The 26,362-nt window shown below is 35.6% G+C and overlaps 1 protein-coding gene across 3 annotated transcripts in view; it reads left to right on the top strand.

The window, feature by feature from the left end:
* The window catches only part of SNX25 (sorting nexin 25), a 75,412-nt gene that overhangs the window by 32,938 nt on the left and 16,112 nt on the right, over nucleotides 1-26,362 (top strand). For 2 of the 3 annotated variants that reach the window (XM_039330769.1, XM_039330768.1), the window contains exons 8-19: nucleotides 495-626; nucleotides 2,371-2,640; nucleotides 5,345-5,500; nucleotides 7,799-7,930; nucleotides 8,660-8,800; nucleotides 11,513-11,626; nucleotides 14,360-14,524; nucleotides 15,015-15,129; nucleotides 17,249-17,315; nucleotides 21,577-21,758; nucleotides 23,366-23,466; nucleotides 24,262-24,350. In XM_039330769.1, coding sequence (XP_039186703.1) covers nucleotides 495-626; nucleotides 2,371-2,640; nucleotides 5,345-5,500; nucleotides 7,799-7,930; nucleotides 8,660-8,800; nucleotides 11,513-11,626; nucleotides 14,360-14,524; nucleotides 15,015-15,129; nucleotides 17,249-17,315; nucleotides 21,577-21,758; nucleotides 23,366-23,466; nucleotides 24,262-24,342 — 1,656 coding nt within the window. In that variant the 3' untranslated portion in view covers nucleotides 24,343-24,350. Of the gene's footprint in view, nucleotides 1-494; nucleotides 627-2,370; nucleotides 2,641-5,344; nucleotides 5,501-7,798; nucleotides 7,931-8,659; nucleotides 8,801-11,512; nucleotides 11,627-14,359; nucleotides 14,525-15,014; nucleotides 15,130-17,248; nucleotides 17,316-21,576; nucleotides 21,759-23,365; nucleotides 23,467-24,261; nucleotides 26,150-26,362 lie in introns of those variants that run through there. The other variant, XM_039330766.1, reaches the window with a different exon arrangement.

Here is a 26,362-nt window from a genome sequence, read left to right as displayed (position 1 = left end):
TATTTGTGTAGAATATCTAATTTGAGAGTAATATAACTAGCCTGTCAATTATGACTGCAATCTTTTTACACCTCCCCACAGCATGTATGGGGAACTACAACATTATCTTCCTATTTTTTGAATGTTTATATTATTGTATTCTTACTAAAATTGGAAAAAAAAACTGAAATGCAACTACTTATACTATCAGAGCTACTAATCAAAAGAACATGAACTTGTTGACATATGCAGATTCTCACATACACTATAAGGAGCTCTTTTGGATTGAAGGGAATATGGCATGTTTTTAGAAGAATGTTGAGCTTATAGGGTAGGGTATTATGAAATCTGTAAGACACAAAAAAGCTTTCGGGATCTTCAACAAATTCTTACTGCTCCTTGCAGCCTTAAGTAAGTAATGGCATGTGGGTTTATTCCACATAATAGAGATTGTAATCAGTTGGCTTGCTTATAAATAGTTAATTGTCATAATGTTATTCATTCCTACCTCTCAGATACTTCAGTTTGAAGATATATTGTGTAATCCATCCTACAGAGAGCACTTTCAAATATACATGGAAAGAATGGATAAGAGGGTTCTGATCAGCTATTGGGAATCTGTAGAATACTTGAAGAATGCTAATAAGGTACATGAATAAGTATGACAAGTGTGGTTACTGAAAATTAGTCTTTATTGTGGCAAAATTTAGTTTGTAAGTGTTGCACCAAAATACTTAAAGGCCTTTCCCGTTGTAGAATTTGTGCTATATTTGAACTGGCAAAAATTCAAAACAGGCATGAACTGTTGGTATCCTCATTGTCAATCTCTATCGTATCTATTTCCCTGTTTCAATTTCCTACAGTGACTTCTCTCCAAGCAAATAGGTGACAGATGGCCTAGCAGATTTTGTATCCTTGTGCTGCTGTTGGATCATGTTGGAATAAGAGAGAAAACACTACAAGCCCATTTGAGAACAACTTAAAGTATCTCATCCTTGGGCTGTATGATGGCAACAATGTGGGGATATGGCAGAAAAACAGCGCTGCCAGAACATGTTGGTGCCATGTTTATATGTAAAGGGGAAAAGGCCCTTTAGGTTTTTTTAATGCAGCTCATAAATGGCAGTTGCTTTAGTACATAAATCATTTCTTTGATGGGATGACATATGGGACAGATCTCAGACTCTCAATTATCATATGAAAAGAAGAGAGAATTAAGAAAATAAGGTACTGAAAATGTAAGCTATGGTATCTGAGGGTTGAATCATGAATGTTAATGGAGGCTGGAATTCAAGTCAAAAATTTTATATTTGCATCTTTTTTGTTCCTTATTACGTTTTGATTCTAAAACAGAGAACTGAGTTGTGTTTTATGAATACTATTTTACTGTTTAATTTAAATTAACCTCATTATGATCATCCTCCTAACCTGATGCCTCCAGATGTGTAGCATATGTACCTCGTACAATTCTCAGCCAGCATGTCAGCATATCTGTACTGTAACTGGTTAGGGAAGGCTGTTAATATCTTTCCTTCCTACACAGTCTGCAGTGAATGCCTGACATTCATCCAATTTTTCAAAAAATAATAACAGGAAAATTGTTCACCATATTTGGGTATCAATTTTTCAGTGGAAAATTTGATTTTGTTTTATGAACTCTCTAGTGTATCATCTGTAATCTTTTGTTTATTCGTATATTTTGCTGTGAATTTGATATTGTCATTTACGCTTCTATTAAATTTATTCGTGATATTCCCTATGTTCCAGTTCCTACTTCTTACAATAACTTTGTAAGATTGATTGAGTTAAGAGACAGTGATTTGAATATGGAATTCAACACTCTGAGATTGTTTTCCATTGTGGTGCTTTTAGGGACACTGCACTATTTGAGGACACAGGTTGATGAAGAACAGTCAAACCGCCAAATCTACAAATGATACAATTTTATTCAAATACAAGTATATTAAATTGGGACTCTTCTTCAGAAAATTGAATTAGGGTAATCAGATCCAGAATCAGTATTTGGCAATCATCAAAGCAGCTAAGAATATTCAGTTTGTAGTTCTACGTGTAGGCAATAATGATAGCACATATTTTGGTTTATTTCATTATCTGCTGTTTCTTGACCATTCTCACCCACTGAAAAATTTTGGAGAACCTCAATATTTTGAGCCTATTCTTTCATTTTGGTTGTATCTAGTGAAGTTGTTTAGCTGTGGAATTTTATTTTCTCATGTAATAGCATAACTGTTTTTTTGATCATTGGGTTGGAGGAGGAATTGTCAGTATAATGTTAAATTGTCAAATTAAAACAATATTGTATTGTGGTTCTCAGCTGGCACAAACATTTAACAATTGCTGATGATTATGGATGTTTTTCTTTCTTCACAGGCTGAAATACCTCAACTTGTGAGTCAAATCTATCAGGATTTTTTTGTGGAAAGCAGAGAAATTCCTGTGGAAAAAATACTCTACAAAGAGATACAACAGAGTCTTGTGGGTAACAAGGGCATTGAGGTATTTTATAAAATTCAGGCTGATGTTTATGAAACACTGAAAGACAGATACTATCCATCATTCATTGTCAGTGATTTATATGAGAGGCTGATCAAGAAAGAAGAGAGGAGTCCTGTCCAGATGGCATCTGACGACAAAGATGATGTGAGTTGTGCCTACAAATGCCTGTCTGCTTTTTTCCCCCTTTGTCCAGGTAGCTCTTTCCTTTACTAGTATCCCTTACTGTATTTCAGAAACTTTCAGGTATCTTAGACTATTTTCCAATTACCTTTTTCTCTTTTAGAGCTGTAATTGTTGTGAAATTACTAACATCTTTTATCTTCAACACCAAGACCTGTTCTGCTTTAATTTTCTTTAAAGTCCCAAAACTCCACTTCTAAATGGTCTCATTATGCCAATGAGACTGTTTTCTGAAATCCAATAGCATGAATTCACAGATACTTTTTGAGGAAGGAAGTTTTATGGAAAACAAATTAGGAAATTCTTGGAAGAACCATGCCTGGGAGAGCTTTTCTGAAAAGATGACGATAGTTTTCTGTCTGATTTATATGTATCTTTTAAAGTGAAATAACCTGTTTCCTTATGATTGCCCTTAACTTTTTTCCTAGAAATTTATTTTTTAAAATAAAATATGATACATTGGTCTTTGATGGCCCTGTTTAAGGTAACTTGCTCTCTGGAGGGAGGGGGGATAAGTGATAGGAACATCTTTTGACCATTGTGAGGATTATTCTTGCTATTTGACTGTTAAAGTGGTTCAGATTCACTTGAAGTTGACTTCCAACTGGACAATTCCAACAGGGATACTTGGGGTAGTTTTATAAAGTTACCTGGAATGTATTTTTGCCTGTGATTCCTAATCAAGTGGGCAGGGTCCTCCAATCTGTGAGCTCAACCATCTGTTTGTTAAATCCATGTCCCCACCTCCCCCCATTGATCAAGGCTTTCTGAGAGGTGACCTGCCATTGGGTCCATGTAGTGATAACTGCATGGAAGGGATTTTCTTTGCAGTCTTGAAGGTACACCCTCTCCTCAAGAGGCCATCACTGAATCCAACAATTCTGGACAATTTCCATCCACTCTTGAATCATCCTTTATAGGAAAGTTTGTTGAGAATGGGGTTGGGCTTCAGTTCCAGAGCAGACTGATTATCTGGACCCATTTCATTTGGCTTTCAGGCCAAATCACATTATTCAATCAGCATTGGACACTCTTGTGGATGACCATTGGTGTAGCCGGAATTGGGATAAGTATGCCTTTCCTCATGCTCCTTGAGTTCTCAATGACTTTTAATACTATCAATCACAGTATCCTTCTGGAGTGGCTTGAGATTTGGGGAGGAGATCACTGTTTTACATTGGTCCTCTTCTTTTTCTATGGCCAGTTTCAGTCAGGGCTAAAGGTGATGGGGTAGAAAGGCCCATTCATTTATTGGTTTCTGCAGGGCTTGATAGGTGTTGCTGCTTCCATTTAACATCCTCATGAAACTGCTGGGTGAGGTTATCTGATGGTTAGGATCATGTATTATCAGTATATGATGATTCCAAACTATGCTTCTTGGTTCTGTGTCAGTGAAGTGATGCTATGTCAGTCAAGTGCTTGTCCCAGTTTCTGGAGACTGTGTTGGTTTGAATGGGAGGCCAGACTCTGGCTAAATCATGAGAAGACTGCATGACTACAAATATTTGGGGGCCCTGCCTGTGGAGAAATGTCCTTTCTGGTCTGGGATGGGGTTGTACTTCACCATACGAGACTAGTGTACAACCAGCAGGTGGCAGCTGTGATCAAAATGGCTTAGGGTGGCAGTGGCCTTTGTTTGATCAAGAAGCTCTTCAGACCATCACTTGTGCCCTAGTGTTACCTCATGAATGGGTTACCATAACACAATTTACATGGGGTTGCCCTTTTTTCTTTTTGTATATATTATTTCTATGGCCTTTCGTGATTCCTTTTTGTGTATTTTTAAAAAATTGTAATTGTAAGCCACCAAACGTATTGGATATGAGGCAGTCTATAAATTGTAAAAATAAATAAAAAGATTTTTTTCTTATCTTCTTGATGCTTTCAGTTATGACTAATCTGATAGTAAAGTTCCCAGCTAGCCTATTATTACACTTGCATTAGCGCAGGCACAATAGAATGTTCATGCACGTTTCCCAGTCAAATTCTTTAGTACATGGCATTTATCATAATTAGAAGTTGTATGAACTCCTGATTTTAGAAACCATGTTCCAAAATGAGAATAGAATGAGCAAATATTGTCCAGTTGAGTATTCTAGTATTGCAATTCTATATATAAGACATGTGACTTGTATTAAAGTATTAAAGATGTAGGAATATAATATATAAAACATTTGAGTGTTCTACAGCATTTTGAAAACAAATGCACTTTCTATTGATTTTGAGAACAAAATGAGAACTAAAATTTTATGACACTTCTGGTGAAAATGCTTTGATTCTCTTGGCCAAGGACTTCTGTATTTGAGGAGAAACATAAGCAAAGTTATGGCAAAGGACTTGTCATATACAGTTACAAGGCTGTAAATCCTAAATATGTTTTTCATCTGTGAATATAAAAAGAATATTGATGAATAGTTTTGTAAATATTATGGGTGTTTTTATGTATTAATATTTTCGCTCTCTGCTCAGAAACTAAACATACCAAAGCAAACTTGCCTGAATTGGCACACTTTCATCAAGTCAAAGAGATTTAAATCAAAATCTCATTTTAGTTTCATATCTTCATTATTAGTTTGCACTTGCTGTTCTTTGCATAATAATATGCCGGGCATCAATGAAACTCTTTTAGTAATCTGCATTACTTGATAATGAATTCTGTTTTTCCTAGAGACAAGTTTGTGAAGAAGTTATTGATGGAGAAAGCTCAGAAATTAATGAGCAGGCCAGTTATGCTGTAAATAAACTACGCCTATTAAATGACAAACTTGAATATAAGAGACAAGCTCTAAATTCTCTCTGTAGTTCACCAAAACCTGACAAAAAGGTAGATGGCTAATTTTTTTAAAGCGTATCAATCAATGTATTTTAGACTAATAGGTAGTTTTGCTTAAGAGGTCTTTCCTTCAAAGGTAAATTTAAGTGTTGCTGTCCTGTTTTCTCATTTACTATTGACTATATATTACTGCCTTTGTAAAGATCTTAAAACATGTATGGAATCCATTCAATATCAGTATTTCCTGAGGTAGGTGCGGTAATTATTTCTATACTGATGTCTGTTTTATATTTATTGGTCTCCAAATCCTGATTCCTAGCCTGAACTCCTCTTACAAAATACCAGTGGCTGAGTCTGGGAATATTGTATGTCTAAAGCTTCAGAAGCCCTTTTTTCAAAGACCAAGTTGGGAAATAGTTTTGGAACATGAAGATCCAAGATTTTTGTTTATGTTACAAAGCCAGATTTCATTATTTGCTATTTGGTTCTGTTCTGCACTGGACAAAAGAGAGAAAATTGAATCAAAGCCTATGGAGTGCACATGTGTATTCTTTCTTTCACTCTGGTCATATTGTCTCTGATTATAAAGATATGAAATGACATATCTGCCATTGGCAAAATCGGTTGCCTTGATATCTAATTCTAAGCCAGGTACCTTATTTGAGAGCGTGTATGCAATTTCTTGTTATTTTCTTTCCACATTTTAACTATTTGCCTTGCTCCTTTGTGGGTTGGAAATGGACTTAGAACAGTGTTTCTCAACCTTGACAATTTTAAGGCATGTGGACTTCAACTCCCAGAATTCCACAGCCAGCATTGCTGGCTGTAGAATTCTGGAAGTTGAAGTCCACATGCCTTAAAATTGCCAAGGTTGAGAAACACTGACTTAGAACATAAAAACAAACCAGGAATAAAATAGACCAAAACAATCTGGGATTATAAACAAGTTTCAATCCCTGGATAAAGAGTGAATTGTTGCTCATATTGGTGTTTCTCGATTTCAGCAAATTTAAGATGTGTATGATGATGATGATGATGATGATGATGATGATAATAATAATAATACTTCAGAATTCAAACAGATAAGCACCTGCAACATAACACCCTAGACTTAACAATTGTCGATAAGAAAGACAAAAAAGTCTGGATAGTGGACGTGGCAGTGCCTGGAGACAGCAGAATAGACGAGAAAGAACTGGAGAAGATAACAAAATACAAAGACCTACAAATAGAAATAGAAAGACTGTGGCAAAAGCAATCAAGGGTAGTACCAATAGTCATAGGCTCCTTGGGCGCAATCCCAAAACAACTGGAGCACCACTTGAACACCATTGGCATTGACAAATTTGCTATTAGTCAATTGCAAAAGGCGGCCTTACTAGGAACTGCTTCCATCCTGCGACGATATCTGTAATACCATCAAACATCCACATCTGCTATCCCAGGTCCTGGGTAAGGACTCGATAGGTAGACAAAATGCCAAATCCAGTCTGAACATCTGGCTGACTGTGCAATGATCCATAATAATAATAATAAAGTTGGAAGGGAACTTGGAGGTCATCAAGTCCAACCCCCTGCTCAGGCAGGTAACCCTATACCATTTCGGACAAATGGCTGTCCAGTTTCTTCTTAAAAACTTCCAGTGTTGGAACATTCACTGCTTCTGGAGGCAGGTTGTTCCACTGGTTAATTGTTCTAACTGTCAGGAAGTTTCTCCTTAGTTCTAGGTTGCTTCTCTCATTGATTAGTTTCCACCCATTGCTTCTTGTCCTGCCTTCAGGCGCTTTGGAAAATAGCTTAATTCCCTATTCTTTATGGCAGCCCCTGAGATATTGGAATACTGCTATCATGTCCCCCCTTGTCCTTCTCTTCGTTAAACTAGACATACCCAATTCTCGCAACCGTTCCTTATATGTTTTAGCCTCCAGTCCCCTAATCATCTTTTTTGCTCTTCTCTGTACTCTTTCTAGAGTCTCAACATCTTTTTTACATCGTGGTGACCAAAACTGGATGCAGTATTCCAAGTGTGGCCTTACCAAGGCATTGTAAAATGGTATTAATACTTCACGTGATCTTGATTCTATCCCTCTGTTAATGCAGGCTAATACTGTGTTGGCCTTTTTGGCAGCTGCAGCACACTGCTGGCTCATATTTAAATGATTGTCCACTAGGACTCCTAGTGAACTTATGCTGGCTAGGGAATCAAAGGAGTTGAAGTCATATAAAGTTGCTGAGGTTGACTAACATTACTTTAAATAAATTGGTTTGTTGAGAACTGCTACTGATCAATATCAGTTTAAGGCTTAACACTGATATCTAAATCAACTGCAGATGTTTTTCCTTTGGCAGATTGTTTCTAAATTGAAAGATGAAATCAGTCTGATGGAGCGAGAACATAGTGACCTTCAATTGCATATTGAAAGAACAGATTACTGGTGTGAAAATCTTGGCATGTGGAAAGCCTTCATTAATACTGGAGAGGTATGGCATGTTCTTTCATTTTTTTGTTGCTGTTGCTCCTGGCTGCTGTTGTTGTTAAATGAATGGAGTTTTGCTAGTCAAATGTTTACTTCAGAGGTCTCTAAGAATGAGGTACAGGTAGGGGATGTTTCATGGTTTAGAAATAACAAGCCATAAAGAAGTAGAGCATGTCTACTGTGGTGTCATCAGGGGTAGATGAAGCTGCAATATTCTATTGTTTTATTGTTAAAACTTTGGGAAAGGCTACCGAAAACATGCACATAAGACTTGTATAGGACACCTACTTTGTTTCTTGAGTTGTGTGAAATGAGAGACAGAGAGCATACAAAGGCACAGCTTATCACTTATCCCAGCATTTGGATGTGTGTGCATACAGAGACAGTTGAAGCAGCTTCTGAAAATGCCACACAAGCATGGCTGCCAGAATGTTTCTAAGACAGGTGCTTCATATGTATTATCCCATTGTAAGGATCTCTTCTGAACAGTCTGCCAGTCCTAATGTAGTCTTTCTTTCTATATATATTTCATATCCAAAGCCAAATAGAAATATATTTGTTTCTTACCTTCAAAAGACAATTTAAATCTTCTGTATTTCTGTCATACATGGAAAACAAGCTTACTACCAAATCTGTTATGTGCAATAATTCTTGTGAAAATATAAACAAGTTAGTATAAATGATCTTTAAAGTAATGGTCTGTAGAATTAACATTATATAACTATTTTCCTAGGTCATTGAAGAAAATGGTGAACAAGTGCCCTATTATTCTGTTGTAGTGATATTACGGGAGATTGGCAGGGTTGAAGCGAAGGAGTGGACAGTTGTCCGAAAGCTCAATGAGTTTCAAAGTCTGCATCGGAAACTCAGTGAGGTACATTGAAATTGTGGAGAGAATTCTTGCTTACCTTGAGAGTTTTTTATTGAAATAGTTTAAATCTTGTTTAAATAATTTAAATAAAATAATAATTTTATTATGGAATGTTTTTAATGTTTGTTTGTTTTTTATAATCTGTTTTGTATTGTATGATGCCCAGAGTCACGTTTTGTGTGATGGGTGGCTGTATAAATGTGATGAATAAGTAAATCAGTAAATAAGTAGGTGAGTTTTTTTTGGGTGTAAGGGCACTGTATACTTTCATTTAATAAGGCAGGACTTGGGGGTTGCCCCAAGTGGAAAGATGCCATCACAATATTAGTGCCATTCACAAAGCTTCAGCAGAAGCAGATTATTGGCTAAGTTCTGCTTCTTGGCATGGAGCAAAATGGAGCAAAAACATTCTTTTGGCCCAGCCCACACAAAACTTATTTATGGGAATAGTAAGCAGATTTGGAAAATAGGATTTTTGTTCTTTTGGCTGACTGAAACTCAATTATTATTTTATTTTCCCCCCAGAATATATACAATTACTTGCTTAAAAATAGTACAAGTTATTACAAAAGCATTTTTATATCTCTGATCTGCATCATAACACTATGAAAAATGCTACTTTTTTTTCTCTTCAAACAAAAGCTCTGCGAGTTTATTCCATACAACCTATACACAAAATCTGATCTAATAGTCAAGGCAAATTGGCACCAGATAAGAGTCAATGGACTTCAAGGACTAGGTCTCTTATGGGGGCATAATGACTCTAAACTGATGATGCATTTGATCGCACCCTTGGGCACAACCAGGTCATCTCCTATTGGATGTATTCTGCTTTTGTCTTCACTGCTAGTGCTTTTTAAATTGTTAGAATTGATAGATCTGATCAATAGAATTGACTGTATTCTTAATTCATAAAATTGCCCAAAGTTATTGGTATAATCAATATTCATTTAAATAAAGGAAAAGCCATAAAGTCATGCTTGATCCTTGGGTATTACAGTATTTGGATATGATCATGTTATTTACTTGGTAGAAATATGGGAGTGTCTTCTGTGTTATTTCATTGATTTTTTAGTTAGGTATAGATTCATTTGGTAGGTCAATGGAAATATCTCTCTGTCTTTGTTCAGAATGTTAGTATTAGGGAGTTAGTTAATGTATCAAGAGTATTTTTATTTATTATTATTTATTCAATTTCTATAGCTGCCCAACTCAACCAAGTGACTCTAAGCAGCTTACAATTTTAAAATTATGAAACAATTAAAAAAATTAAAACAATAAAAACACCCACAAAATAAATAAATACAAACAGCAGCGTGATGATTAATAATCTAATAATAAAGCCAAGTAATGGAGGCCTTAACATATTCCAAGCCCCAAGAATATTCAGATTCTTTCATAACACATTGTGTTTCTGCAAAGTGATGGCTACTGCAAGTCTTGAGCTGGTGTACGTTTATTTCTGGAAGCATGGATATACTAAAAAGTAACATGTGGAGTAAGGTCCTTGGTGCTCTTTGTGTTTTCCAGCAGATGTTTCATTACTCAACTAGATAACATCTTCAACACTCAGAGGAGTGTGATTTGTTCTCTGTTTATATACAATAGCTTGCCCTGTAAGTGTTGGTGGGGTTGTTGTTTTCTCCTTGGTAGTCTTAATTAGTCTGTTCAATTGTTTGTCTGAATTGTTAGTTCCTTAATTAGGGCAATTTCCTAGTATTTTGGGATTTACTTTGGTCTAGGGCAGGGGTAGGCAACCTTGGCTCTTTTATGACTCGTGGACTTCAACTCCCAGAATTCCTGAGCCAGCATGGCTGGCTCAGGAATTCTGGGAGTTGAAGTCCACGAGTCATAAAAGAGCCACGGTTGCCTACCCCTGGTCTAGGGTATTCACCGTTTCCTGTTGAAACTATATAGTTATATCTGTCCATGTATTGTAAAATTAAAGACTTTTCATTGAGCCTTCCAAACTACTAGTTCGATGGATGTACTCTGCTAGTCATCTGCCTATCTGTCCTATGGTCTAGTACAGGGGTTTCAAACTGCCATCCTGCAGGCCAGTGTCATCATTCCAAAGCCGCGCCCACCCCATTGCCGGCAATGCAAAAAGAGTCATGATACATCGCGACATGTCATGTGACGTGGTGAGTTTGACACCCCTGGTCTAGTAGTTAAGGCATCAGGCTAGAAACCCAGAGATGGTGAGTTCTAGTCCTGCTTTAGGCATGAAAGCTGACTGGGTGACTTTGGCCAGTCAGTCTCTTCTGGTCCAACCTACCTCACAGGGTTGTTGTTGTGGGGAAAATAGGATGAGGAACGAGTATTATGTATGTTTGGTGCCTTGAATTTTGTATAAAAATAATAATGGGATTAAAATAAATAAATTAAAAAAAATAGTGGCTGTTACAGTCCTTAGACACTTGTAGATGTTGTCTATTTTTTTGTTCTTGGATTATTGGGTCTTTTGGCTTATTGAAGATATTTTGGAGAGGTTTAGTGGGTTTATGTGCTATGGTGATGATATGCAGTTGTAAGAATCTGTTTCTGAGAAGTTTTTTTGATGTATGACAATGTTATCTTGCCTTCTATTGGTATAACATGCAGAGAAATTGAAAATCAGAATTACCTAGTCATATCATTTAATACTTTGTTAGCTTTAGTTAGGCCGATCAATTAAAATGGATTAATAATTAGGAATTGCTTCTTCTTACCTAGTGTTTTCCATCATTAAAGAAAACTCAGTTGCCATCACTCAGCAAATTGCCCTTTAAATCTGTAGACCAGAAATTCATGGAGAAATCTAAGAACCAATTAAATAACTTCTTACAGGTAAGATTCCTTAATGTGTTGATAACCCCAGAGAGTTCATTGTAGAAGTTTTTTTCCTCCTTTTTATTTCTTCTGATAATACATCTTTTCACACCGTATCCCAAATTCAGCCTATAGATCAGTGGTGGCGAAACTATGGCACAGGTGACAGAGGTGGCACTCAGAGCCCTCTCTGTGGGCACGCGCGCCATCGCCCCAGTCCTAGGCCTTCAGCTGGGTTTTATAAAACCTTTTCGCTTTAGGCCTCCACCGCCATGTGCAAAAAAAAAAAAAAAAGGTTCAATCAATCAGTCAATTTCAACTTCTCGCAGGGAAAAAAAAGATCTTGCAAAGTTGGAATTGATTGATTGAACTTTTTAGTCCCACCCAGTCTGCTGTTACCACGCTCACCCAATGGGCCACATCCAGCCAATGGGCCACACCCACCCGGCACCCGACAATGCATAAGTGGGTTTTGGGTTGCAGTGTGGGCACTCGGTCTCTAAAAGGTTCGCCATCACTGCTCTAGATTGATAAAATGGCCTAATTTTGTCATCATTCTATATCCCTTTTCTTTCACTGGGATTTAATGCTTAAATATACTTTTGAATAAATAGTGTGACAGGTCAGTGTTTCAAAATGTGTTGAATGTAAATTCTTGTCAAGGTGATAGAATTGGTTAAAAAAAAGGTAAACTTGCATTTATATCGTGTTATATTTTCTAAAGACCTATACTTTGTTCCATTTTTGTATCTATAAGCAGATGCTATATTCCATTTCTAATATATTTTGGGAGGAAAGACTACAGATTCTAAAAAATATTGTTAATGTCTGTCTCTTAATAAGTTCTGCTGTACAGGTAGTCCTAGCTTCATGATCCTAATTAGGACTGGGATTTCTGCAAAGTGGTTGTTGGCAAAACATCATGTGACTATACCATTTAGTGATGGTATGTCTCAGTTTTGGTCATTAGGTGAGGACCATACCATTGTTAAGTGGAGACCTCATGCTTCTCCTGCCCTGCCACACTTACCTGTTCTTCAGTTCTCCCCACCCATCTATCTTCCTCCCCCATCTTTGCCCTTTTTTCTGCCTTTCTGTCCATTGCAGCCTACCTACCCTAGCTCAGCTGCCACCCCATCTGATCATCATCTTCTTCCTCCCACTGCTGACGAGGCCTCACAAAGAGCAAGTGCAGAGTGGTCAAAATGGCAAAGATAGAGGTGAGATAGGTGGGCCTCATGAAGGGGCATCAGCTGCCTCAGCCAGGAATGCTTCATCAGCAGTGGGAGGAAGAAGTTGGCAAAGATGGAGGTTAGATAGATTGGATGGGGAGAGTTGAAGGACATCTGTGGTCACAAGTGCAGGTGGGCTGCCAAGCACCCAAATTTTAATCACATGACCCTGAAGGTGCTACAGTGGCTGTTATTTCAAGAACTGATTATAACTGCCTTTTGTTCAGTGCATTCATAACTTTGAACAAATGGTTAAATAGTTCAGCGTGCCTTCCACAGTGAGACCTCATCGGTATTCTCCAATCTCAAGAAAAGTCCCAGTTACAGAATTTAAAGACTGAGCTTCCAGATTTGAGATTTTACATTTCTGCTGGATGCAATAATTAACCATAATAACTAATTAATAGAGTACAATATATGCAGTTACTGCACAATATTTGTTTACAGCAAATCAAATCAAGTGATTACAGCAAAAGTGCTTGTAGAACATTTTTTAAAAACTTAAGGCAGCCCATATTTCTTGAAGTGCCTGCAGTGGTACACACACGTGGTCAGAGCTGATGGCGAGCTGGCCGGCAGTTCCAAGGGCAACCAAAAAAGTGATGGATGGACTGCCTGCATGAAGACATGTAAGCCATAGGCATGTGTCCCGCCAATACTGCCGACAGGACAAAGTAGCGGGTGAAATGCAAAACTATGGCCCACGTGACATGACAGGAATAATGCAAAGAACAAAAAGATATGTGAAACAAGTATTCATAATACAATATATATAACTTAATTTTCTTAGTGTGAAACATGCATTTCTTTCTTGAGATATATGCAACTTGGCAAACCAACTAGTCTGCATTTCCCCAACTTTTTGTATTAACTGCTGATCTCTGTCCCTCATTTGTATATATTTTTTATTTAAATGCTATAGTATCTCTTATCATTTGCCTAGCTGGACTTTGGAAATTGTAATTCAATGGTATGTAGAGTGTTATAGATCGCTTATCCCAAATTATGCATGTGTGCAATCAGCTATGATCAATTTATAATCAAAGAAAACATAAGGTAGAAGTGAAAATAAGGTGCTGCATAACATGGGTGAATATGTCACATCTTGGTGCCCCAGAGATGCGACATTATTAGCATTGACTCTCCTGGTGGCAAAGTCTACAGATCATCCCTTAACAGCTCCTTGGTTTATTTGAGTACATCTATATCCCCTGATGGAAAAACATTCTTAGGGTATACATTGTAAACATGTTTTCTTTTATTTTTTTTATTGTATATCAGTATTCAGTTCTTTTGTCAGAATGCACTTGGAAGCCCCTTCCCAAAACACTGATTCCAGGAATAACTGTTGACTTTACGATTTTCAAAGATGCTGATGCTACTGATAAATATTTTTTGCTTTGTTACAAAATAACCAAATCAACTATAATGGGTTGTAATATGCAGATATTTCCTGTTGTAAAAATAAAATAATCTACTGCTTGGTATCTTCAAATACCATACCATCTTTTTTCTGCAGAAATTGCTTTCTGATGAAAGGCTATGTCAGAGTGAAGCACTTTATGCCTTCTTAAGTCCTTCTCCCGAATACCTTAAGATTATCGACATACAGGGAAAGAAGTCAAATTTTTCACTCTCTTCCTTTTTGGAGAGGCTTCCTGGTGACTTCTTTTCTCATCAGGAGGTAAGTGGATGAAGGAGAATTGTTTTTGGTAGATAAGCATTGGTAAATAATGAGGAGACAAGTAAACCTAGGTCACATTGTGTTAAGCTATAGTTTGTTTGTTTCTGACTTAGAGTGATATGTCATTCAAGGAAGCAACTAAATTACAAAGGTAGGGGAATAGGTTTAGTAATCTTACTAATGTAAAAAGAGCAGAACATATGGAGTAAATTCAGATAAGATAGAATTATGAGTAATTTTAAATGAATGAATGACCAAGACGATAAATGTTTTTTAAAATTATTTTGCAATAAACAAAACATTGGAGGATCTGTTGTATACATTGTCTTCAATTTCACTAGCTTCAGAATGGTTCTGACAGTTAGTTCCCATATTTATCCCACAATATATCAATATTTGAAACAGCAGATCATAATTCCTGTCTTAGAGAGAGAGCAGAAATGCATTTAAAAGTTCAGTTAAATTTCCATGCTATTTTTATGATATTCAGGAAGAAACTGAAGATGATGATCTATCTGACTACGGGGATGATGTGGATGGGAAACGGGATGCCCTTGCAGAGCCTTGTTTCATGCTGATAGGAGAGATTTTTGAGCTGCGAGGAAGTAAGTAAGGAACTAGTTCTTTAGCACATAAAAAGTATATTAGTAATTAAGCAACTGAGTAGTAATAAGTTACATTAAAACTTGAAAGGTCCAGGTTGAAGTGTGCCCTAAGCAGAGATGCATTGGACATCTTTGGGCCAGCCACTCTATTTCAGTTCAGTTTAGTTCTCAGGGTAGTTGTTGGGAAGATAAAATGAAGGAAAGTCACAGCTTTTGCTCAAGACAGAAAACTAAACAAATAAAATATTTACATCTTTATTTTTAAACCTGGGAAGATTATTTTTCTGTCTCAGATCCACTAATGCAATTTCTGTCGTGGATCTTAACATATCTTTATAAAAACAATCTATATATTTATAGATGTCATAGAAAAAGATAAGCATGGTTTTAAAATTGGAGGAAGAAACATCAATAACCTGCACTATTGCTGATGACATTAGTCTGATAGTTGAAAAGTAAAGGATCTAGAAGTAATAAAATTCAAGTAATACATTGAAAAATGGGACTAAAATTAAATATAAAGAAGAGCAAGCTAATGACAATAGAAAGAACGACCTACCTTAGAATTGTCAGTGAAAAAGGTAGATAACTTCTGCCTTTTAAAATCAACCATCAATTTTAAAAGAACAAGCAGGCAATAAGTATATTTCAAATTGGCAAAATACCCATGAAGGCCTTGAAAAGATATTAAAATGCTGTGACGTGCTTATACTTAAAAGATCAGAATCATGCAAGCACTAGTATTACCTTGACATCTACAGAAGCAAAATATGGAATTTGAAGAAGCTGGTTAGGCAGAACATTAATGCTTTTGGACCTTTGTGTTGGAGAAGACTCTCAATAATACTGTGAACACTAAGAAAACAAACAAATGAATCACTGAACTAATTAGCCCTCAGTTCTCTCTGAAGGCATAAATGACCAGGTTCAGATCTTACTTTGGGCACATTATGGAAAGACTTAGCTCCCTAGAGAAAGCCCTAATATTGGGAAAGATTGAAGAAAGAAGGGGGCAATCAGCAGCACGGTGGATGGACTTAGTTACATTTATTCTGAAACAAGAAAAAGCTTACAGCTGAATGTGACTGGTGAATTATAAAAAAATACCTTGAAATAGGTAAGATCGGTTGAATGTAAATGCAGTAAAAGTGGTTGTAGGAGTTTACATTGATGTTAATACATAATGAAAGAACATCAACTGGAGGTTCTAAATACAGTAGATATAAACATTCTACATACCCCTGTTAAAATGCCAGTTTTTGACATGTAAAAAAACAGACCAATTTTGAACTGATTTATCTTGGTTTAAAAAAAAATTACATCTCAGAAACCTGGCATTTTAATAAGGGTGTATGCACTTTTTATAACCATTGTATGACCCCCCCCAACCAGGTTAGAAGGAATATAGTCTTTCAACTAACCCATAGTTATTTAAGGTATTAAAGGTAATCAAGTAACATTCTGAAAATAGAAATGAATTGGTAATTAGTACAATTGTTATACTGAGATTACATGATAGGATCACTTGACCCGATCATAATTTTGGCGCAGACTGTGTAGTGACCAAGGTTGGTACGAAGGACTTTGCCAGTATCCCAATCAAACAGTAACTAATATACTTATCAGGAGAGGTTGATCCAGCAGTGATTTCTAATGAGACAGTTTTCTAAATTAGGCAAAACCACTCCTGTCCCATATCACTACTCAAACAATTAACAAGAAGGCTTGGTGTATATTCCAAAGCTGCTGGCCAGAACAGAATTATGCCTCTATCGATGAGCCGGATCCATAGAACCTCTTTTCATATCTGGATTTAATTTCACTTGTTTATCCTCATTTTACCTGTCACTTGATCCCAGACACTACAGACTTGTATGGCTTTCACAGAATCAGATGACAAGTGACTCAGCTGAGTTTTGCCCTTAATTTTCCACTGAATATGTTTGAAGAAAAGTCCTCTACCATCTGTTGAAAATTACTGTATACAACCCTGGATTATCTCTCCTCAGAATTTCATGTAGACAAATTATTCGCCCAGGTATACAACAGTATACTTAAATGGGCATTAACAGCAGGTTTTGCATTTACTTCTTTGTGCTGCTTAATTTTCTTTTTTTAGTGTTTAAGTGGGTGAGGAAGACACTAATTGCACTAGTTCAGATCACTTTTGGAAGAACCATCAACAAGTGAGTGTGCTATACTTCCTTTGCTTCTAAAAGTACTGTCTAAGAATTAGTTGTTTGATGCATAAGCAGTCAGAAACAATCCAAATAGAGGTTGTGATTGACCTGATCTTAAAATCAGACAAAACTTGTTTCTAGAGATGTATTTTTTTTACATACAAATAGAAAGGGTTCTTTCTAAGGTGTGCTACATTGAATGATGCAGTGAACATTCTACCCCAAGCTATACCAGAAGTTGTGCCAATGAAGTCTGGATTTGTAATCTCTTATCAATTTGAATAGAAATATTATTATTTCACGCATAGAAGTAACAATAATGAAGAAATGACACTGAAAGCAGTGCAACTAACTTCTGAATATAAAGATATAGAATTGCATTGTATTATTGTATTTCATCGGATATAGCAGAGGTACTTAGGCAGGAAACAAACCTGCTTGAAAACAGGTTGAGATAGGAACCTGAATTTTTCAGCAGATATCAAATGTATATCCGCTTATAGTACAAATATGAGCTATGAGAGTGTATATAATGATAAGAGTTTATACACTAACTTGTTTCCATAGAAACAACATTTCTGAGACACTTTGAAATAAGGTGTACTCTAAATCACATATGATCCTAAGTCCTGAGTTACCTGGCAAGGAAGATACTTGATCATAATTCCCTTTCTACAAGAAAATACAAGACTATCACCAGCATTTAATGAGTTTCCATTTATGTTTTGATTTTTAACATTTAAGTGACATGTATTGAAATAGAATTAAATATGACTTACAGGAATACAATGTAGGGTACAGCCTGTTTCTTATGTGGATTATAAAAGAGTAAGTGCTATGGTGCAGTTGGCTCAGGGAAGAGGAAGAAAGACTCTGGAGATGAGGAAACAATAGTACTTATAGTGTTCAGTGCACTTAGGCAGACACAAGCTAACTTGCTTCTAATTATTAAATGCCATCAGCAGGAGACACAAGTGATGCTTTTCCTATGATTTTACTTTAGAATACACTAATTCAGTGAATAGTATATATTTTGATCAGTGATTGATATTGAGAGATCTATTATACTGCTCAAAGATAGTAGAAAGTGATGATGATGATGATGATGATAATGATGGCAGTGACAATCATTTTGATGACAATGCCATTTGTAATATCCTCAGTGGGATATAATGATGGGAAAATAATAGATAATAAAAAGGTAATCAGGTCCAATAATGTAGTGTAGTAAGATTACTATCCTATGTGTGGATGATCAGTCATTGATCGCGCTGGGTGGTACCTAAGAGATTTGGTGTGTGATTACATTAGATTAGAGGCTCAAAACTGCTCTATCATTCTAAAAAAAGAAAATCAAGGTGGGTCTAAAGGGAAAGGTAGATTTGTTTGCTGTTGTAGGACTGCACAAAGCATTGCAGTGGGCATTTTGTGAAGCACATTGGCCCAGCTGTACCAGGAGTTCTGAAAATGTTGTTTTAATGTGTCAAACAAAGGCGTGTCTTTTGTTTCCTTGCCCTCTGTGAAGGATGTATTTTGATTGCTTTGCACAGCATTCTGTTTAAGGCAAAAGGGAGTTCTTCCAAAATACAGTTTTAGAAAGTTTTAATGGAAATAGAAGTGCCAAATCATTAGCTGTTTTTTTCCTGCTGAACAGGCAAATGAGCAGAGAAATAGTGTGAATAGCAATATCATTTTTTAGCTGTAATGTTGTGATACCGATAAAAGAAAAACCTCAGAAATATTAAATAAAACAGACAAATAATTTGTTTCAGCATCCAAATAATATTGAACTATGTTAGAATTGCAAGGAGACCTTAAAATGCATAGAAGTATATTTAAAATTATTCTTTCTCAATCTGGTGTCCCTGAATGTGGTAGGACTGTAATATCAAGCAGAAAACAATGACCTAATCAAGGAAGTACCACAGACAAGACCACATACACCAGCAACACTGGCAGGGCAAGCTACTGCATATAAACAAAGCAGAATTATTAAATTTAATAGAGAAACCCCACATTCATTATCACTGGAAATGTTATTTTACTTGGGAAATGAAGCATTTGCAATCAAGCTCAGAGAGCACTGAGGATTCCACAATTCAACTCTTAGCTACATATATTCTCTTCTATTAGGACTGTAATTCCTAGTTAGGACAACAGTTTGTGTCAACATCTGAGATATCCACATCAGAAAACAGTCTCCAGAGAAATACTGGAGCTCTGTTTTATTTATTTTTTATTTTTTTATAAACAATTTTTATTATTTTCCATTTACACCAACAGAAGCTTAAGAACCAGCGTAGAGATATGGTGGTCAATTACAAAAAGAAAGCAATAACATTATATATATATACAATTCACACAATATTTCTTAAAACTTCCCTCTCTATGTAGAAATTATAATCAATTAAATTCAAATAAATTCATTCATTAATATATCTAAATATCAATTTCCTTAATCAATAAAAACTTTCAACCACTCAATATCAATATAATAATCAAATTAATACAATGCTATAGCCAATTCATTCTTTAATATGTCACTATATATAAATTAAATGCTTAAATCAAAACCAACGCTCTCTATTTAAATTATTGGAATCTCATTAGTACATTTCTAACACAAATTTTCATTAAGTATATTGCTAGATATAAATTTCATTAGTCAATCATCTTTTACGAAAGCTCCTTATTTATCCCAAAGATCCTGTTTTAAACTTTATTAATTTTTCCAAATATTTAAATTTAAGCTAGCCTAATTATTTAAGTATTTCAGGGCCCCCAAATTTCTCTTATTTAAACATATTAGCTCCAAAACTAAATTCCTATATTTCTCAACTATATTTCTATTCTTTTTCAATAATTCTCTATTTTATTGAGCTCTATTTTATTGATATAGGCTATAAGAGCAGAATCTTGAAAGCCTAACAGTGTTTTTCTTTCCCTCCTACCGAAGAGAGTTAAGGAAGAGCAATTTAATTTTTTCCTAACATTTTCTTTCTTCCCTAGATTTAATTCATGTTTTGCTAACTGCTGTATTCCTTTTCCAAAGTCATCTCTGGTTTCCTAAAATGTGGGGAAAATTGATCAAATGACCCCCACCCTCTTTCCAATTTATATGAATATAATGTAGACAATTAGTATCGTCTATTTTTAGTAAATCAGTAAAACACTTGTACTTTTTAAACAGTACATTGGCAAGTAAAAATTGGCAAATGCTGCTTTTTTTGCATTATTAAACTATATGATTTACTTTATTTAGTTTACATTATGCTTCAATTATATTAAAATATTAAATTATATTAAATGGAAAACAATCTATTCAACCTAACATTATCACCTAAAGCAACAGTGACATAACTAGATTGCATTAAAAAGACTTAAAAATACACTTTCCAGTGTATTGGTGAGCATTAATGAGAGTGACTTTTCCTGTCTCTGTCTCCATTTCTAGCATTCAAATTCTATTTGTAGAATTCTGATGTGATGATGAATTATATTGTGTCAAACACATTAACTGAAATTAGAAATGATAACAATTTATTCTATTACTACAAAGTAATTAATATAATTATAATTATGGTAATTACTATTTCCAGTGTAATGTACAGAACAAATTTCGCAACTTTGAGATGTGTGGACTTCAACTCCCATAATTCCCTGGCCAGCTGAACATTCCTGATCATTGTCCTTGTTAGGATTGTGGAAAGCTGATCTGAACGATATTTCATATGGTTGTTCCACTCAAATTGCACTTTTACTAGTATTTGGTACCGTATAACTATTAGCTCTCATTTTTCTAGAAGGATCCTAGTTATAAAATGATAGTTTGAAACTATTTTTATGGTTCTCCTTAGCAATCTTATTTACAATTTTACTTATTTCCAATCGCTCCATGCTGTATTGCTTGAGTTGCATAGTATAACAAGGGGATATAAGGAAATTTCATGATACCAACTATATACTCCCTAAAATACACGGTATACAAAAAACCACAGACTCTTATGTAAATTACATTAAATGTTCAAATTGGTTGCCATTTTTTTCTAAACACTTACTTGTTTGACTTCATGACCTCTGAATATTCCTTGGTACAATTACATTTTCTTTCGTATTTGCATATTATGATGTGACGGTCTTCTTTAGATTGTCTGACCCTATGGGCCTGATTTTAGCTATGTCGTGTGTGTATGTGCGTTTGTGCACGTGTGTATTTCTAGAAAGGGAAAAGTGGTTAAAGCTTTTTTCTTAATGCCTTTCCTCCAAGACAAATTCGTGACACTGTCAATTGGATCTTCAGTGAGCCAATGCTTGTTTACTATATCAATATTTTTCGAGATGCATTTTGGCCAAATGGGAAACTGGCATCCAGCCCAAAGCCAACAAATGAACAGCAAAGTCAAGAAACAAAACTGAAAGCACAGCAAAAACTACTTGAAAACATTCCAGGTGAGACATTCTGACATTATTGCAACATTAGAACATTATTTTTTTGTTTCAAATTTTTATTAAGATAAACTACTACGTTTATCGAGATATAAAATACAAAAGAAAATGAAAATAGTGGGAAAATACGGGAGGAAAAAGGGAAGGGAGAAAGTGTAGGGGGAAAGGGGGAAAACAGTGAGTTCTGACTCTTTTAAGTGCAGTAGAATAGAATAATAACACTGCAGTCTCAACTTTTTATTTTTACATGCTAACATATATGTTCTTTTGACAATAAAGGTCAAATTTGATGAACAAACATGTTTAAGTAAATCTTCTCCTTGGCTATTTAATAGCAATAGGATTTGGACTTACATACTGCTTCATAGTATTTTATAGCCCTCTCTAGAGGTTTAGAGTCAGCATATTACTCCCAACAATCTGGGCCCTCATTTTACCAACCTCAGAAGGATGAAAGGTTGAGTCAACCTTGAGCTGGTCAGGATCAAATTGCTGGTAGTTGGCAGAGGTAGTCTGCAATACGGCATTCTAACCATCATGCCACCACAGCTCTTCCATAGTATTGATATTTTAGAGTGAGGATAAAGAATTTAGAAGAAAATATACCCCCTTCGGAGCGGGTTCGCAACTTGGGTGTCCTCCTTGATCCACAGCTGAATTTGGAACATCAATTGACGGCTGTGGCTGGGAGAACCTTTGCACAAGTTCGCCTGTTGCACCAGTTGCGACCCTACCTGGACCGGGAGGCTCTCCTTACAGTCACTCATGCCCTTGTCACCTCACGTTTGGACTACTGCAATGCGCTCTACATGGGGCTACCCTTCAAAAGTATTCGGAGACTACAGTTGGTCTAGAATGCAGCCACGCGAGTGATAGTGGGTGCTCCTCGATACACCCACGTTACACCTATCCTCCGTGAGCTGCACTGGTTGCCTATTGGTCTCCGGGTCCAATTCAAGGTGTTGGTCATTACCTTTAAAGCCCTATATGGCTCAGGGCCAGGCTATTTGCGAGACCGCCTACTACCTCATAGTTCCCTACATCCAATTAGATCCCACAGGCTGGGCCTCCTTCAGGCCCCGTCGGTCAAGCAGTGCCATTTGGCGGGGCTGCAGAGGAGGGCCTTCTCTGTGATGGCGCCCACGCTTTGGAATCAGCTCCCCCCGGAGATTAGGACCGCTCCCACCCTGTTGGTCTTCCGTAAGCTACTTAAGACCTGGCTTTTCCGGCAGGCCTGGGGTTTATAAAACCTTACCCCTGGATGATTTTGTATTGTTGTTTTGTTATGTTTTATGTGTTTTTTATTGTTAGCCACCTAGAGTCCTTCGGGAGTGGGGCGGCTTATAAATTTTAAAAATAAAAAATAAATAATAAAAGACAGAGTACAGGAACTAGAGATAATTGAACTTCCATCATTTCTTTTATTCTGTTATAGTAGTTAGACTATTTTGTTGTCACTGTACCCAGCTTGGATCATTATATAATTGCACTAGTGTGGATATACTTTTATTTCATTATACACTGTATTTTTAGATTATATTTCTTCATAAATGGTTGAAAGTATTAAAATCAGAGTCAGACTTTTTTTTTAAAAAAAATGCTTCTTTCAGACACTCTCCAAAGTCTTGTTGGACAGCAAAATGCTCGCCATGGTGTAATAAAAGTGTTCAACGCACTTCAAGAAACCAAGGCCAATAAGCATCTTCTTTATGTGAGTTTAACTCAGACTCAGCTTGTTATTTAAAACTGATAGTTTTTCAGATCTAGAAGTTTCACTGTCTAATGTACTGTTTCATAGAAGTTTTTTTTTTAAGTTATTATGGGTGAAACCTAATTACGAGAATATATAATTCACACCTAAATAAACTATGGCCATGTTTTCTTCAATTTCTCATCTTCTTTAGCTGAGTAGTAGTTGAAGCAATGGAAGGAAATGAGTTAAATCAAATTAATTATAAAAATAATTTACTAATTCTTGAGGTCTCCTCAATCATACTAGATTTATCTAAAGGTCTGTGTTGTCAGTTAGCACCAATATAATATAATAAAAATGTGGTCCTCTATCATGCTTGAACCACCTGGAAAATGGGAAAATGATGGGCAGCAGATGACTTGACGCCTTGAGTACACATGTACATTTGTGTACTTGGTGTTACACAGAATCTGAAGTGGAGCAATCCTGTTCCAGAACAGGGCTTTCTGGCTCATTATTGGGAGATCTTTTCATTATACTTTTCTACACAAAATATTCAAATTAATTTATTTAAATTTGATTGCAGATCAGGAAACATGCTGGACTGGGCAATAAAAGCTTTTACCAGAAGGCCTTATTCTTTGGAATGGTTATACGTCCAGCCTTCCTGTAACCCTAAATTGGCCATTGTTGGGTCCCCAAGATGTCTCTTCAGAGGAAGTGAATTGTGCTTCAGTCCTTTTTATACTGTAATATTTGATGTTCTAATATCAATTTAGAAGAAAAAAACACATTTTAATTTTTCTCTCCTAGGTATTATTGGAAATGCTGCTACTTGAATTGTGTCCTGAACCGCGAATTCATTTAGAGAAGGTTAAAGCAGCTCAGGTTTGAATGTTCAGGTGAATTAGTAAGAAGAATGTCTATTGGTAATAATAGACTTAAACATTTCCCTCTTTTCCATGGAGGGCTGACTGAAAACTTCTGAGAATTTGTACATTTTTCTTTTTTCAGATTTACACAAAGCAAAGCAGACTTGAAAAGAACAGATATTTAGAATGCCAGCAATGTGTAGTTTCTGGCTTTTATTTAACTTGTTATATGAATACATCTCTTTAAGATACAGATTGAAATTTGAATGTTAATATAAGATATATGAAATATAAAGTATTTTAAACATTTACAAAAGGCATTTTGCTTTAGTGATATCTTAATGGATGTTGTACAGTTATTTTTTTCGCTGAGGATACTGACTGTTCCTCTATTTTCTTGTGTATTGATGAGCCTTGTGCAATATATGTAAAGATACTGTGTAAATTTTACTGCTTTTATTTTTACCAAAGATTTTCCATAGTTTGCAGCCTTTGTAAGCAATAAATTATAAAAGTAGAGTACACCGCTTCATAATTACAGCTTGAAAGTTGGAGTGTTGTTTCAGAGAACTGTATTTATTTGTTTGAACATTACAGACAACCAAAATTTAATGTTACCTTGAAATACATTGTGAGCAAATCAGCCTGAAGCAGGATATAAATATCTTATCATCCTAATAAATTGAAGTGCAGTTAAATCATCCAGCCCATTTTGATGTTCTCCAGGGCACGTTGTCTACAAACATATCTCTTTTAAAAGGGCTATTACACCCATATTTAATTTTATGTCAAGGTTGCCCATTTAGCCATTTAAAGAACAGATAGTGAGCTGTTGTTGTAGAGTAGCAATGTGTATTCTGAACTTAATTTATTAATGTGCTGTGCTAAAAAAATTACAGTATTTTCAGGGTATGTATATCCCAAAGACAATACTACCAACAACCGGTGCAAAGAGAAGAATCACAATCCAGCAAATTATGAGATGGTTGACCTTTTTATATATATATATTTTTAAAAAACGTAACGATTCACACATTAAGCCAATTAGCTTGTTCTTTTTAGCAGCAATGACCTTTATGTTGTGATTTTAAATACACAGATGTGTTGCGGTGATTTTATGGTAATTACTAATCCAATACATAAAGGCCTAAATTATCATCATCTTTACTTCTGCAATATACAGTATTATCTATATAGTACGATTGGTAACCTATGTCTACCAGGGATTTCAGGGCTTATTGATTTCAAGTAATTATTCAAATGGACGTGGTCTAATAGTAAGGATTGATTTAAACAGATGCAAAAAAAAATTACCAAATAATTTTTCAGCAACCGTGGAAGAACGCTTTAGGAAGATAGGGCTTTCAAAGGATGTTTTAAATTTATTTTTAAAATTTATACAAATGTGCACACTGCTAATTTAATGTTCTCAATGTTCTTTCTAATGTACAATGAAATGTTTTTATATATTAGACAAAGTTATTTCATATATTTTATAGTAAACAAAAATAAGTACTGTGGCACAAGCCTAGTAATCCAGTATACAACTTGTTAAAATACTGTATATCATCTTAGGCAGTATAGCTAAGTAGTCCATATTTCTTTAAGATAACTGAAGAATTCCTGGCACTTTGATATTCACAAACTAAAAGCACTCTGATGTAACAAATAATCATCCAAGGTTTTCCTGGATTGTTTTGGAACCCATTTTTTACCTAGAAGACAGAATCCATATAAGCTGTGTGAAGCTATGCAGTAGACTGGTGACATTTCCTTTTGTTTGCAGCTAACCTCATAGCGCATCATAAATAAAAAATAGGTTTTCTGTATTTCTTCTGTCATTTTCTTCAGCATCTGAAGACGTGTTGTGCAGGATTACCTATAGTGATTTCTATTCTTTACCAGTGTATGAAAGAAGCTGGTATAGGTTAATGAATGTATAGGTTTGTTTTCTTGAAGTGTTTTTATGCTTTCTTCTTATCCCTTATCTCATTCTATATAGAAATGATCTTGTTTGAAATCAGTTTTGAGAAACCCAAGAG

This window comes from Crotalus tigris, unplaced genomic scaffold (genome assembly GCF_016545835.1).
Source record: "Crotalus tigris isolate CLP2741 ecotype Arizona unplaced genomic scaffold, ASM1654583v1 scf7180000024432.2438137, whole genome shotgun sequence".
NCBI classification, from domain to species: domain Eukaryota; kingdom Metazoa; phylum Chordata; class Lepidosauria; order Squamata; family Viperidae; genus Crotalus; species Crotalus tigris.
Note: the sequence above shows the minus strand (reverse complement) of the source record. Positions and strands in the feature narration are given on the sequence as shown.